The 16,731-nt window shown below is 32.3% G+C and overlaps 1 protein-coding gene across 1 annotated transcript in view; it reads right to left on the reverse strand.

Moving 5' to 3' along the window:
- Positions 1–880: 880 nt before the first annotated feature.
- Positions 881–16,731, reverse strand: part of Dhc93AB (Dynein heavy chain at 93AB) — a 42,804-nt gene continuing 26,953 nt past the window's right edge. Inside the window, exons 46-67 of the mRNA XM_088224279.1 lie at positions 15,502–15,671; positions 15,280–15,418; positions 15,018–15,182; positions 14,505–14,698; positions 14,229–14,433; positions 13,982–14,146; positions 13,698–13,838; positions 13,456–13,626; positions 13,221–13,369; positions 13,054–13,141; positions 12,415–12,494; positions 12,050–12,326; positions 11,272–11,463; positions 10,229–10,400; positions 7,614–7,789; positions 5,458–5,700; positions 4,067–4,249; positions 3,925–3,984; positions 2,650–2,763; positions 2,212–2,360; positions 1,989–2,121; positions 881–1,269 (exon numbers count right to left, since the gene is read on the reverse strand). Coding sequence (XP_088080405.1) covers positions 1,108–1,269; positions 1,989–2,121; positions 2,212–2,360; positions 2,650–2,763; positions 3,925–3,984; positions 4,067–4,249; positions 5,458–5,700; positions 7,614–7,789; positions 10,229–10,400; positions 11,272–11,463; positions 12,050–12,326; positions 12,415–12,494; positions 13,054–13,141; positions 13,221–13,369; positions 13,456–13,626; positions 13,698–13,838; positions 13,982–14,146; positions 14,229–14,433; positions 14,505–14,698; positions 15,018–15,182; positions 15,280–15,418; positions 15,502–15,671 — 3,528 coding nt within the window. The 3' untranslated portion in view covers positions 881–1,107. The remainder of the gene's footprint in view (positions 1,270–1,988; positions 2,122–2,211; positions 2,361–2,649; positions 2,764–3,924; positions 3,985–4,066; positions 4,250–5,457; positions 5,701–7,613; positions 7,790–10,228; positions 10,401–11,271; positions 11,464–12,049; positions 12,327–12,414; positions 12,495–13,053; positions 13,142–13,220; positions 13,370–13,455; positions 13,627–13,697; positions 13,839–13,981; positions 14,147–14,228; positions 14,434–14,504; positions 14,699–15,017; positions 15,183–15,279; positions 15,419–15,501; positions 15,672–16,731) is intronic.

Consider the following 16,731-nt stretch of genomic DNA (forward strand, 5'->3'; position numbering starts at 1 on the left):
GACAATGTACTGACTCTCTGTAGTGACTCAGTATCCCTCTAACTACAAAATTAACACCTGAAACATAGAATTAAGAATAGTCAAGAAACCACATACGCACATCAAACAGAAGGCGAGTAAACTACTCATAAATGAGTATGGTTACGTTTTGACCCATTAGTTTCTTTGTAGACGTCGCTCAGTACGCAACTCCTGATTTGAATTCAACTATGCCGTGTTGTGTCCTTTTAAAGTGTAGAAATACTGCTAGGATCTTAAAGAAACAGGATTCAATCACATTTCACGTGTAATTAGCAAATGAATGAGTATGTAACAAATACATTACTTAAAAATTTAATTATTTTTCCACCTGTCAGATTGTCGAAGAAACAATATGAACATTTAGTTAGTGTTGCCAGGGTAGTAAACTTTTTTACCCTACTTTGCTCATCTAATGATAGAACTAATGAAAATTGGATCTTGGATTAAACAACTGTATCGTAGATATTTGACCGACATTATCTTTAAAACATCAACTATTTTTTAACATGATATAAAAATATCCGTTTTAAAATAAAATAAAATTGGTTTTATATTTTAAGTTTAAAGTTCATTAATTCAATTACTCTTATTAAATGACTCTTTATTTATCTACTCTGTTGTGTCAATCAATATTTCCGCGTGCACAATAAAATTTTAGAGAAATTAACAAATTGCTTTTTTTTACCTTAACTTCTATGACCTGAAATTTAAAATTATTTCCAGTTTCATTCTTCAAATAAAATTGTATTTTATTATAGAATCCCTTTTTTAAATATTGAAATTCCTTATGTCAAAGTCCCGAGTGTAAAAAAAATAAATGAACCATTCTGAAGTAAAATTGAAGAAAATCACATGTGTAGTTGATCATGACGATTTTACTTAACTTCTTGGGGTGCAACTGGCCCTTAATTATCCTTGGTAAACTCTTTATTTAAAGACTAGTGATTTAAATGGAATATAAATAACAACTGAGAAACACTGTGATTGGTGTTATGTTTTAGTCTTCTACAAACTTAAAATTATTATTAAAAATAATGATAAAGCAAGCAGAAAAAAAATGCAATTATTGTGATGATCTAGACCAGACTAGACTTGCAGTAGAAGGGCTACTCCGGCTAGAGTCCATTTAGAAGGTTTGTCTTTTGTTTTGAGATTGAATGTCCAAACAAATGTTGGACCTCGAGTGCGTGTCTTATAAACTGGACATTCATACATATTCCTCAGGTCTTGCTTATCCTGCGTGATGGCCTAAAAAGATTACATAACCAAATGATATTATAATATATATGCACAATATCATTATCATCAATCATTAGGTGCGGAAAAGGAATGACGGTGAAACACACTCCGAGAAAGACTAGACAACCACAACATACAAAAAGAACCCATGCGCCTTCGGTGAGATTCATCTAGCTGAATTCTTTTACCTACTTTCATTTATCGATCAATGAGTTGCTTAATAAAATGGTTTATAAGCGTATTAATGAAATAAATTTAATAGTTTTGGGTAGTTGTACTTTATTTTTCATGTAAATATATTTATAATTAAAAAATAATTTTTAATAAACAGTTTTTATTTATTATTATTATTCATTATAGGCAGGCAGCCTTTGCTGATGCGCCTATATCTCGTGTACTGCTTTTTGTCTGCATTCTTGCGGGTTAAATTCTTTTTCTAAGGTGTATACTGAACACTGACGAACGTTTTTATGGAAAAAGGTCAGTTTTTGAAATAATGAGGGCAACATCCTTTTTCTCAACACGGTCGATATCAATAAACCTTTTTAGTGGCATTGATTTAATGAAGTTGTTTATATTTATATAAATAGTAGATATCCGCCGGATATTAACCTACTTTTTGATATCCAGCCAGATAGTTGCCGGATATACGTATCACCTCTAGTGAAAATACCCTATTCCTATTACAGTTAATAGTAAAAATAAACACCGGGTCAATCAATACTAACTCTTATGTTGATAACTGGCATTTGAGGGAATAACTCTTTAAGCCTCGAGTCCATAATTATACCAGCTTGAGGATCCCATCGCGCTCCTTCCATCAGTAATCCATGGACATATGCGCCATCTTTTGGTGCAGAACTGGAAACAAGGCAATTTATGAATACATTAATAATAAGAAATAAGAATGTAGCAATATGATTAAATTCGTTTGAAAAATTCAATCCTAACGTAAAGTCTTCTTTGTTTTTCTTGGTGACATCACATTGCAGGCACATCTTGTCCAAAGGGAGTTCATTCCGCCGGGCGGTGCTCTGCATAATAGCTGTCAAAAGACTCTGAGGATTGAAAAAGCCTCCCAACCAAACTGAGGCCGGCAACTGTAAAAAAATTAATACAAGCATTACCCCATTACATTAGAGAAAATGGATCAGAATCAAAGAGAACACTGTTAAATACTTCAATCATTCTTTGCAAGTGTTTCTTGAATGACAAACATATTTCAATTGAGGAAAAACAAAATGTTACTGTGCGGGATAAAAAGAAAACTTAAGGATTTGGAATCTGATCATTGATTACGCTAACTCTGTTTCTACACCACTATTGATTATACTAAGCGATCCTGTGAGCAAAAATTCAAGTTATTTATTCTATATTTGCAGAACTTACCACAAAATCGGATGACCATGTTTCCAACTCTCTTAATCTAAGAAGTAAATCGACAAACCAAGATGTTAACCCCAGAAGAGATGGATACGCTCTTGATGACCATACCGGCGGAACCTGTTGAAAAAATAGAACATGAAAATCCTACCTCATGAAATAAATCAATCCCAGAACATGAAAGTCTCTTCTCATCTTTGTTGCTACCAATTTGTTTTTATGTTCCCAACCGTGTCACCAGAAGTCCAAATCTGCTATTTATCAAATCTTCACAGAACAACTTTTGTTTTTATGTCCCAATGTTCAGAATGTATAGATTAGTCAATTGGTCACACAACTTGGAATTCTTTCAGATAGATCTTCCCGCCTTTCATAGATCTCTGCCCATTGGCCGTATATGTAAATAAATTAGCACAGTATAGAATGAAGTTGGATTGGCTTGGGTTAGCTCGATGTCTTATATGGTCATCGTGTTATTGAATATATTGTATGCCATTATTTTATTGCCCTTGTTTGCCTTTGCTGCATACTTTTATGTTCTTTTTGTTTATAAACAATATTTTTTAGAGTTTGTCCAAATTTTTGTAGACAAGGACTGGATTCAACTCCCTGGGGAACTGTTAACATTAACATATTACAACAGAGATGAAGAACAATGACAGGTCATAAGACCTGTAGATGCCTAGATTTCTATATTACCTTCTCTAAAATTTTCTTAATCTCTGTTGTTAATCTTTTTGTTTAGTTTCTTGTACAAATGTTTCTTTAATATAACTGTTGTAATTGGCTTAAACCACATATATCATAAATAAATAAAAAGAGTAGGGAAATATCACAAACTACGAATACCGATAAAAATATATTCAACGGATTGAGAATGATTAATTGTATTTTCAAAATCAATATGCATATTGTGGAAAAATGATTTCATACATAAATTAAAAAAAGAACCTTAAAAAAATATGTCGCTAGAAAAACACATATTTGGCCTTGACAGTTGTGATGTCAAGATTTGTGACAATGTTCTAAACAAATTTGTATGAATTGAATGAATCGTGAAGTATGAGTGACGTGGCCAATGGAATGGCCGTTTTTGCAGGAATCCAAAATTACAAATTTAAAAATATTTTTTATGCTACTAAGCAAAAAAATTTATTTTTACTGGAAAGTATTTCACAGACCTTTATTACTTAAAAAATGTTTTTAAAAAAAAACTGATATTTCCCTATTCTTATAAAATATTATTATGAAAAGAATCATCTAAACATAACAGCAACTTACTTGATCAAGGAAAAGAGCATTTTCTAAGTTTTCCATATCTGATGTTATTGTAAGTTCTCCCTGAAATGTTAAATAATTATTATAAAAACTTTACGTATCATCTGAATTTAAAATTGTTGGCTTTTATCAAAAAGTACTGCACCTTTAATCCCAAATCTAGTTCTTTGAGGGACCTCTTGAGTTCCCCTGTAAGATAGTTCATCCGTTCGCACTCCTGAAAAGCTACAATAACGTACGGAGTTCTTTCCTCAACCTTCCCCATGATTTCAACCATATTGAATTCCTCTGGAAGTTTCTCCATCATTTCATCCAGCATTTGTTTCACCTAGAATAAGAAATGTATGTAAATACAATCGTATGTAATGAAATAATTGAGGAATGATTTTTCAAAAAATTATTTCATGTATATTCATATTATGTTTTAGCAATTAAGAAACTTTAAAAAGTATATGTGAGGGTATTAGAGAAGCAAACTAAGAAATCTCCACTGAAGGAGTTACTGAAATATTTGCGAAAAACTTTGGAAAAAGAATTGTGAGATTTCTAATTATGGTTCACTAACTCAATGGAGAACGCTAAGTTTGCGGTGTCAAGTAGTATAATTGAAATCTGTTTTTGCAAGATTTAGAGGCGGTTTTAAATTATGCTTTCATTTTGGGAGGTAGGTTTTTATGTGTAGTTTTTTTTGGCATCAATAACTCATTTTCAAACTATCAGTAAGGTCGCAGTGAGTCACATCTTGCTGGAGGGTGTGATTCTATAAAATGCTGCAAACGTCCAGTTGCATTCCACCGGCATCACTACCGACTAGTCCTACTTGTTAGCGTCCACGTCGTGAACCCTGGGCAATGGGATCACACTCATAACAGTGTGATCACAGCAGATAACAAGAAGATGAAAGGCGAGTTTCTGGTGCCTCTATTTTATTTTTGGAAACAACATATTGGCATTTCCTTGAAGGTAATAAATCACTGCGTAATTCAAATTTGACCACTTTAGAAGAGATAATAAAACGTTTTTTTATTAGTGTTCAGTAAAACTATGGATTTCAAAAAAAAATAAGTAAAGTTAAGTTTACAATTAAAAATATTATTTTTTTGTTTTTACTAGCAATGTCTGAATATATTTACCGCCAAATGGCATAACTGGATAACTTAACTTATTACATACAGTGATGGGTTGCCACTAACAATTTATTTATCTCAAAGTTCTACTTGCATTGCAATCTGTAGTTAAATGTTATTTGCCCTTTGATCCATAAAAATAGTTGCATTTTTTACCAATGTAAACATAACTGTGCTTTCAATCTGTAAAAAAACTTCTGAACTCACACAGTAGAATGATGGGTGAAAAAAATAAATTAGAAAAAAACAATCATGTTTATACAAGCCCCAAGAGATCCAAGCAGTACTATACAATTGAAAAGGAAAATAAATAAAAAAATATATAATAAACTGATATGCTATTTAGAATGAGCATCTGCTTAGATACATGATACCCTTACAAATTAAATCAATTGATATTTAATCAAACCTTGTCTTCTCTAGTGACAGTAGCACCTCCTGATGATCCGGAGTCCCTGGGCTGCATCTCAAACACCGTTCTGAAGAGATTTTCACTGGTGGTGGTGAGGAAGCCGATCTCCGCATTGGGATGCAGCCCATACAAGTACGGAGACTCGGGAGGCATCGCATCATCTATGTAAGTGTGGTAACCGATGTAGTCTGTGTTGGGAGGTGCAGGAAACCCGGGCGCTAGTTGAAGCTCACCATCCACCTAAAATAACATTCTCACTACTATTAACTCAACAATAAACTAAAATGAATCAATGTTGAAAAATAGATAAGATGATCAGTCTTACGCTTCAGGTGCCAGTCTAACAACAATGAAATATTGCAGTGTAGAACTACCTTAAAAACCAATATTTCGCATCCACCCTGTTAGAAATTGAACATAGGACCTCAAGCATGATAGTGGTGAACCAAGTAAACATTCAAATTTCGTTTGTGTTGGTAGATACACTAGAATTATTTATATGAAAACTTATACACACCCATAAAACAGAGGTTGTTAAAGATTTGAATGGACTGTATTTATTATTTGAACATTTTAGGTTCATTGAATTCACCACATGTTTTTAAGGTGCAATGGCCATCTTGTATTAATTTCTATGTTTTATTATGAATTCTTTACAATTATGGATTAAAATGTGTTGATGTTCATTAAACTTTACATATTATCACATAGGTTCAAACTCAGAGTAATAATGCTCTACCGCTTTTAGAACAGCCCATACAGACAAAAATTATTCCAGGATTATCAATCACGAAGTTAGCTACAGTTTACAGCAAAACAATGGGCAGTGGCTCAGAGAAATAAGGTGCTACTGCTGTAGAGCCGCCCATATGGACACAAATCATTCCAGGATTATCAATCACGAAGTTAGCTACAGTTTACAGCAAAACAATGGGCCGTAGCTCAGAGTAATAAGGTGCTAACTCTGTAGAGCCGCCCATACAAACACAAATCATTCAAGGATTATCAATCACGAAGTAAGCTACAGTTTACAGCAAAACAATGGGCCGTAGCTCAGAGTTATAAGGTGCTACCACTGTAGAGCCGCCCATACAGACAAAAATCATTTTATTTATTAATGAAATCATACAGTCTTTATATAAAACAAGGTACAAAAGAACAATAAAAAAAAGTAAGACCAATTACAGATTTCACACTAATTTATTATGAATGCAGGAGGAGAGGGAAAAAATAGTTAAATTCTAAAAAAGTAAAATTATAAATATTAAATAAAAAGTACATAAAAAGAAGAAGACATTCTATACTTTCCTCCCTCCCTCTCTGCTTCCATGAACATTTAAATTTATTTGTAAAAATTCACAACCAACAATAATTTATTAGATGAAGGTAGTAGATGTAAGCAAGTATAAATTAAGAGTTGAAATCAAAAGTTAAAATAAAAATCAAAAGTAAAAGTTGAAATTAAAATGAAAAGTTTAAATTAAAATTAAGTTAAAAGTTAAAATTAAGAATTAAAATTAAAAAATTAAAATTGAAAGATAAAATTAAAAATCAAATTAAAAGTTAAAAGTCAAGCAGGAGATAAATTTAAAATGTCTTTAACAGATCTGATAAAAATATGGTATTTACAATGTAATATGTCGATGTCACTAAAACTGTCATTATAGGTAATCTATATTCTTTGTAGAGTGCTATTTTTTAAATAATTAGTCATTGAGTTAGGAATGTCGAAGAGTACAGATTGACGAGTTCTACTGACAGGGACTCGATATGAAATGCCTCTAACAATTTCTGGGCTATCAATTACGTTATTAACAATTTTGTAGAGAAAACTCATATCCAACATAGTACGCTGAGTTGCGAGATTTTGAACCTTGTGATTTAGTATTATCAACCACGAAGTTAGCCGTAGTTTACAGCAAAACAATGGGCCATAGATACTTTGGTCGAGAATTGCAGGCCGGCCCAAGTGCAGCGACGAAACCGTCCATTACACATCTGTTGTTAAACCGAAAATTTGCGATGCTTTTGTTCTATGCAATAGAACAAAATGGAATCTCTATAAGCGGGTGGCACATTATTACTCTGAGGGTTAAAAGTTACGATAATATACTTTTGGCATATATGCGTAATTTTCACTAAAATTACATTACCAAATCAGGTTGAAGGAGTTCCTCCAAATAAGATATGCACAGCTTTCTGTCCCAATCATCAGTTATATGACCTCCGTACATTATCTCTCCAAAGAGATATCTCAGATCCTCCCACGGAACTTTTGAGTTCGCTTCTAAGTAGTTGTACAATACAGATACACTGATATTTAAGTCACCTGAAAGAAATACCCTTACTTAATAAATTGTATTTTATCAACAATATTTTGAGTCTATACGAATTTTTGTGGACAAGAACTGAATTCAACCCCCGAGAGACTCATAGTGCCTAGACTTTTGTATTCCCTCGTATAAGATGTTCATCATTTTTGCAGTAATATATTAATGTATTTTATTTCACAATATAAAATCATCATCATCATCCCCCTTTCTGCAGCCAATAGTGCATAAGGCACTGCATTGGTAAACCAAATGTAAGGTAGTTCGATTATCTGTTACATGAATGTCTTGCACTTCAGATGCTAATCCAGAAAAAAATAAATATTGCAGTTTGAAAAACCTTTCAAATCGATATTTCACGGCCACCCTGCCAGGAATTGAATCCAGGACCTCTAAAAAGGTAGGCGAGTATGTCAAACACCGAACAACAAGGCGGACTTATCTCCACTCGATTTCCTTTTTCAGGATTTTTATCTGAGATTAGTAATTGCGTCAAAAATACTCGTCCACGATTCTGATTCTATTTCACACACAGAACTGTATTATTCATCTCCCCAGACACAGACAATATATTAATTGTTTCATGTATTCGAATGGGTTTTCTGGAGCAGGATTCTCCTACGACTTTGACAAAAGTCTCTTTAGTGTATTTTTTCATTTTATAATATGTACGTCTTGAATTTTAGTTTGTAATGTATGGGTTATTTTACACACCAGCGCTGCTATTCCGAATGCTCTCGCAGTCGTAGACAACACTTTAATTTTGTGTATTTTGCATGTAAATACGCGAGATAAAAGTGTTGTCTACGGTCACGAGAGCGTTTGGAATATCACCCCCTGAAGATGTTAAAGAGTTTGCCTCCATACTGAATAGCCTGATACTTTACGGATCTGGGCGTGGAGGGGGAGATTAAGCAAAATGTAAACTCTCGCCTTCCACACAGGAGCCAGGCTCTTTGTAGACCAGGACTTGGAGGGCGAGAACTACTCACGGGGACCCGTCACAATAGATCTTCACAGGTTGAAGTGACGTCAGGAGCTTGAATAGCACTGACCCCCACCTCTAGGAATAGGTTATTTTTAAATAGATGAAGTGAATTGAATAAAATCAACTAAGAAAAAACCTTACTGCTGTCACAATACAAAAATGTCCCTTTTCAGCCCATAAAAATATCACAGAGAGCACATTTCAAAAGAATTATTTTGATTTTCATGTTTGCAGATACAAACAGAGTTTTTCTGGGTTTGCATTGTTTTCCGAGGTTTCAAATTGCATTGCAACGTCCTTCATCGGGATTAATGTAATTTGGGTGGATATTTATGTAGCAAAATTTATGGGTGTCTGGAAGAATGACGAGACAGATGCCACCATTTTGTAGCAAAAATTCACAGTGTATACTTGTAATGCCGTATTAAACAGACTTCATGAACTCGGCAATAGTTATTCCCTCGTATCTGATATATTTAGTGTAGGGTATTGTTCCAATAGAACAAACCTTTTAAACTTTTTCAAAGATGGTGAATGGTAATTATATTTATTTATTCATGCATTTCATAATATATACAGTTTTTTGTTCACTTTGCCTAGCTGTATGAAACAGTACTTATGATTTTCTTGTTGTATACCCAAGTTTTATAAAAAAAAATTAAACCTAAAAGTTATACAAAATTTATATTTAAAAAATTAACCTAAAACTTATACAGCATATTTAGTAGAAAGTTTAAATAATTCAAGAATAAATGTAAAAAACAAAATTAAATAATAAACTAAAACATTCTTGGGTATATGTTGTAGAATGTTTTAGTTTATTATTTAATTTTGTTTTTTACATTTATTCTTGAATTATTTAAACTTTCTACTAAATATGCTGTATAAGTTTTAGGTTAATTTTTTAAATATAAATTTTGTATAACTTTTAGGTTTAATTTTTTTTTATAAAACTTGGGTATAAGAAAATTTATGTTTTAAAAAAAATATATATTAAGCCAAATATGTTAGTATTACAAATTTGTGTAAAGGGCAGATTTGCCGTTTATGTTAATAAAATAAAAAAATATATATATATATTTAGAATTTGTACTTCGTTGCATCTGCACATTTCGTAATTTAGAAAATTCAATTTTCGCTACACGAAAAAATAAGTTATTAAGCTTTCTTGCCAACAATTTGAACAGCATTGTCCATCTCCTGGGCTGAATAACATAATATACTGTCATTTCAAGCCTAATGATAGAGTTTCACGATAAAGGTGGCTGTAGTATTGTTCAATGCAAAATCAATAAAATATATCGGGAAACAGCGAGATCTTTAAATGGGTAATATACATAGATGTGTAGAACTTTTCACAAAAAAAGAAAACTACAATATCATTACATTCTGAATACAATGGAACCAGATCACTCTTAGGCGTAGAATATTATGTAATGAAATAACTCACCAACATTGAAAGGATACACTTTATTCCATCCTTGAGGACCAAACTTCCTTCTCTCAGCAACCACAGCGTGGAAGTAACACAAGGAGAAGAGAATAACCTTAAACTCGGCTTCCTTGCCACACATTTCCAAAGTTTCTTGATTGAAATTATCCAGTGCCTTATGAAGGTTAGCCTAAATAAAAATAATTAATAGTTACGGTCTATTCATCAAAGCATAAAAATCAACGCTGCAAAATAATGTAAATACATTTAAAAGTAAGTAAATAAGTTCTTTAAAAAATAATTACCTTTGACCACAAATGAAGAATGCAAAATAAAAACAATGTGCATAAACTGAAAAAAAAAACAAAAGCATTAAATAAAATTACAGTGAAAAAAATATTGAAATGATATACCTTTCACATGTTGTGGCGGTAATGAAGTAAATAAAAAACATGGCAAATTAAAAATCAAAAAATTGGAGTCAAGTTTTATAATTCACATCATATTATTGTTTTAAAAGATACATAATATTATATTCTACCTAGTACGAGTATGCCTGTATTTAAAAAATAAATCTAATATCTTTTCAATATGGCCCACTTTTTTATTTAAAAATTAACCAATCGTGTAACATTCAACCTCTTAATCCCTCCCCTTACTTACTTCCCCCCCACACACATTTTGAAACATATCGTTAAATATTATTAACCAAGTTTTAGTGCACGTTCAGACATGGTAGTGTTTGCATCCCCTTTAACTCTGCGTGTAACTGTTATATTTTTTCGCAAATACTATGTTTACTACGGTGAAGGCAAAGGTGAAAGTGTATATTAGTATTTGCATGTTGGTGTAGTGAGTGTCCTGACGAAGAGACGGGTACGTCTCGTAACCGGTAGACATAAAAAGCCAATAAGTGGTTAAATACTAATATTTACAAACATGATTCTTAAGAAGTATTAGAATAGTCAAATATTAAAGTTTTTCCGATAAAAAGGGAATCTAATTTTATTATTTTCCCGACAGTCTCAATTCCAGTGATTGAAGTCATGTTTAGAATTTACCTGCATTCCAGTAGGGGGTTCATTAGTGATCTTGATAGAAGATTCCAGAATACCCTGAGGAATAATATGCGCTGCTGCAGTGGCCGCTGGTTCAGCACTCACGAATACTCTGTAATCGGGGTGGGAGCCAAACGAATAAAGCTCCAGAGTCTTCTCTAGGGATGGCAGCCATTTTTTAACAAGATGAATGTTCTGCAAACGAATATGATATTTTAATCATAATTATATGGACAGTACATAATCCGTTTTAAATTAATTTCGAACCAAAAATATTTTTTGTAGTATTATAAAAACATATTTAAAATTAAATTATAATGTATGTTAATAAATCATTCTTCAGTGTAAGAGTAATTACACTGAAGAAAGATTTATTAATATACATTATAACAATAAGTACAAAGGCATCTATTTCAGTGACATATTTTTTTAACTTTGAAAAGTATCGGTGAAGATTTAGATAATAACTCTGAAATATAAAAAAATACAAAATATTTATTTTTTATTATTTTGTCTAATCTGAACAGTAATTGCATAATACCTCAATATTCTGTCACAGTAAGATAAGATGATTGATATTCAACTTTAGGTAAAATCCATGAACTAAAGTAATTGATAAAAGAAAAAATATTTTTAGAAAAAAACACCATTTATAAAATAAACATTTCATGTCTGAGGAGTTTATGCTAGATTTACCCATAATAATTACGCTTGCCCTTACATCAAAAGGCAGAAATGTATTTCATAACATCAACGTATAAAACAAGTGGAAAAATCTTACTTGTAATACGACCCAGTGACCATTTTGTGCTGCCACATCCATGGCTTTTTCAGCCACCACTTCTTGCCCCTGGCCGAGAGACACGTTGTGGAAGTTTCCATTATCAGAAGTGAATCCCAGGGTCCTGCCAAGAGTCTCCACATCCTTCAAGGGGTTCACACCAGGAGATAAGATGAAGAAAATAGGAGTGGATGGACTGGTCTCCTCGAAAGATTTGCTGAATTCCATTGTGCGATTTTCAACATATTTGGCTCCCATCTTTTCCTCGATAAATGTTCTGTGCAAGTAAATTTTATGTTTTAGATCTCAATAAAAAAACAAGACACAATACCAATATTAATAATTTATTTTAAAATATAACTTACGCAACTGCATAAGTCATTCTATCTGGTCTAAGGGCTCTCAGCATGCATAACCTCTGAATTGGTGTTTTGTTCTTCCACTCCTGAAATTAATATCATCAAAAATATTCATACATTCATCAATTGAATTTGTGTATCACTAACAATTTTTATTTTTTATTTTTATTTTACACCACAATTAGGCCAGAAAACCCAATTACAGAGGTGAATTACAGCACAGAACATAGTTTTAAAATTCTTAAATATTTAATTCGCAATAATCCATTGTCCATAAGGACAATTAGTAAGTACTCTCTCTACAAAATTGGTATTAAGAAGTAGATAATGAAGGTCGGTTGCACACGGATTGATGAGTGAATCGGGATAGGTAAAACAAAAAGTGTCTTCACGTCTCACTCTAGATGCTATAGATATACTCACGAAAGAGAGACAATTTCACATGTGACGCAGGCCAGCCTGTACCATTGCCACAAAATGTTCAGTTGCTCACAGAGTTCCACAGCATAAGTTGAGGCTTAAAATTTGTTTTGGGCATCTTTCAAAATAAGGTAAAATGTTTCCCTCAGTACAGGACACCCCGATTTAAAAAAAATAACTCAAAAAATTATAAATTAATTAATGATTAATCAAATCGATGGGTACCTGAGGAAACTTTTCCTTCTCTGGACAATCGAGTTCAACAAGCTTCTTCCATCTTTTTGAAGAAGTTTCTATGTCTCGATCAAGATTTCTAAAAATGTTTTAAGCAATTATAAAATAAAATAGAGAAATAAACCGCACTAAAAAAAATAAATATAAAAATATTAAACCTGAATTCCTCTTTCCCTGATAATGAACAGATTCCACCCCAACTTGTGTTTGTTAGGAAATCTACTGGACTTGTAACATGAGGCTTTATTGGAAATCTTAGCAAAAAGTCTAATTCTGCGGAAGAAATCTCTCCACCCATTAATAGAATCTAAAACATCAAACAGAGGAACATTGCAGTAAAGCTTACATAATATATTTATTATAGAAATAAACAATTAGGATAATTTCACAAACTTGAAATGTCATTTGGGATGAAAATATAAGTTTATCACACTCAAAAAGTCCCCTTGTTGTGTACTGGAATACAGAATAACTTATGCAATCGATCAAATTCTTCACTCTCTGTGTCACATCCTCGGCTGGTTCGGCTTTTGATATCGCTTTTTGGAACACAACACTAAACGCCTGAAAAAATATAAGAATATGAAAATTTTCTCAAGTCTTCCTTATGTTTGAATAAGTTTTGGATAAGGTACCTTGAGAGAGAATTGGTAGATGGGATTGATTGTGTTGAGATCATTTAGAATGAAATAAAGTAAACTAGCTCTGGCTGCAGCAGGACGATAAAATTCTCTCGCTTGGTCAATCTGGTGAGAAGTTATTTTAGCTTCGGCAACCTAGAAAAAAGAAATCCTATTAAAGTTGATGATAAAATAATAATGCATGTGTTACAAATTATGTAAAACTTATTCAAATTTGAATTTATTGATCAATTTAACAAATGTACATATTTTTGTGTGTGTGCAATGTTCCGAGATACCTTTCTTTCAATATCCGCGGCTGTTTTTTTAGTTGTTTCCAAGTTTTCAACCAAAGCAGTATCTCCCAGAATATTAGCTCCGGCAGAAGATAACCGGGAGAGCAAATCATCTTCCAAACCTTTCAGTTGTATTTTGAATTGATTCTGTTGCTTGGTCAACTCTGCCTAAAATTTTCAAAAAGAGATTTGAAAACCCGAAATGATATAATATACTAGACACGAAATTTTATAATTGATTCATCTAAACCTTCAGTTCTTCCAAGTCTGGTCTCTCTGCTTTGACGACTTCAGCTAAAAGTTGATCCTCTAATCCATCCCTAGTGACCGTAAAGTTGACTAATGTTGTTTGGGCTTGCATTTCTGGTTTATAGTGAGGATTAGCGAGCTTCGTATGCAAGATCAATCTGAACTCCGGGTTATATTCCACTTCTTTATCTCCTATCTTGATTGCTCTAAAATAATATATGTGAATAGATACACAGGTACTTTGTGAAAATATTGTGACTGATTTTAAAATGCTCACCTTCCTTTCTTGATAAGATTTCTACCTAGAAGGGGATCAAGTACAGGATCAACACTTTCCCCTATATTTTCAACTAGGACAATTTCTCCCTTGTTCAAAGCTTTTTCTATTGTATCCAAATAACCCTTTGAACCTAACCTTATCACTTGCAGAGTATCACCGTACTTTTGTTTTATCCACTTGACACCTTGTAACTGAAATATCACATATTTGAAACTATAGTTCGAATCCCTATTTCTATGTACATACATATATCAAAAACTTTGCGAAATTTCGACTTCACAAGAAAAATCTTTAAAAACATTAATAACAATTGTTAGAATTGCTTTTATTTAACCTCAGTGGAGATGACTTATATCCAACAAACATTTGCAAACAGATATCTAGCGATACTTAAAGATTATAAACATAGTGATAATTTTCAACAATAGGGTAAATAAAACATGATTATATAATTATGTTCATTTTTGTCACAAATTTTTAAACAATAAAAAAAAAACAGTTACATTTTACCTGCGGATCAATCATGAGTGGCCACCTATCCGAATTAGACAGAATGGTGGCATTTTCTGTACTCATTCTATCAGAAGGCAATCCTTCATTCTGCCACATGGCGATCTGTGTATCATCCGTCAATAGTGACAATGGATCGAGACCTTCGGTTATAGGCAGAGGGGGCTAGAAAAATAGTCAGACGCATTTTAATTGAATCAAAATTCACAAATTGATTTACTAAAAAACTAATTGAGAATAAAAGTTCAACTAAAGTATATACCTCGAGAGTTTTAAGACTTGTAAGCCACATTTTATTGAGTAGATCCAGACGATATTGTTTAGTGAAACAACCAACATATGAAATGAAAGCTGTCACAAGTAAAACATCGCCGGGTAATGTGGTACTTTGTTGCATAAAACTGAAAACAACAGATATTTTTAGTGCATTGTTGTTATGTAAAGATAAAAAAAAATTGTTTCTAAAATAAATTCAAGTACTTACTTTGATACCGCCTCGGCCCATCTGACGTTTTCACTAGCCAAACCACCCACAAGTCTGTTGGCAAGTTGTATAGTGCAGTTAGTAGCATCGGCTTCTTGCTGGCACCGAAGTTTCTCCAGGGTAGCCACTTCAAAATCTGCCGTCAACTTTGCGAGCTGCTCTTCTAGAGACTATAACAAAAATATTTACTGTGAAATTTAAATTCAAAATTCATGTTTATCCAAACCAAAATAACAAATAAAACAAAATGTTATTTAAGGCATTAAATTGGGACAAAATATCAGGCCAGGAAAGGTTGAGCAAAAGCTTGATATTATGAAGGCATAATACTCTCCAATCATATCTTAACCTTTAAGCTAATACACGAAGAAATAATAATTATTATATTCAATAAAATCGCCAGTAAACTACATATTTTATGTAAGAAAAAAAAACTGAAGTTTTGATTTTACATTTTAAAAAATGAAGAAAATCTTATCGAGAAGGGGAATTCAAAGTCTATGCATTTGAGTTATCGTTAGCTGGATGTTCCCTGTTTAAACTTAAATACAACTCTTAATTTTTGGAACTTGTGTACATATAGCATTTGTCAAATCAGCCAACGACAGGTCATAAGCCCTTCAAGTCTGGACTTTAAAATATGTACCTATCGTAAAAATAATTAATTTTTAGTGAGATATTTGTCCATTTATGTAAATCCTGTGAAGTTTGAATAAAGTGTTCATCTACAATAATTTGGACATACTGAAAACATACAAACTAGCTAGCCACTGACGCAACGTATTTTATGTTCTTATACAGTCCCACATCCCGTCTTATATTTTTCAAAAATTTTACAATTCAATCCGATGTGCCCTCAGCTCGACTTTTGCCTCCAAACTGACAAATAAATTAATTACAATATTTGAGTTTGTTCAAATGTTTGTACACACAAGACTGGATTTCAGCTCCTCGGGAGTCATTAAGATTAACAAATTACAACAGGGGTGGAGAATACTTTCAAGAACGGAATTTTATTTTTATTTTATTCAGAAAACATACAGTCATACATAATAAGTATTAAAAACCACAATTTTTTAACATAAAAAGACCGATTAAGTTTTCATGAATTATGCAAAAGATATAAACATTAAATGTGACAAAAAAAATAAATAAATAAGAATTTCAAGTGAGAAAAGAATAATTGTTAACATTTGCGTTTTCCATGGAGGTAATAAATTAAAATAAATA

This window comes from Micrasema longulum, unplaced genomic scaffold (genome assembly GCF_059751315.1).
Source record: "Micrasema longulum isolate JH-2025_06_02 unplaced genomic scaffold, ASM5975131v1 h1tg000277l, whole genome shotgun sequence".
Taxonomy (NCBI): Eukaryota; Metazoa; Arthropoda; class Insecta; order Trichoptera; family Brachycentridae; genus Micrasema; species Micrasema longulum.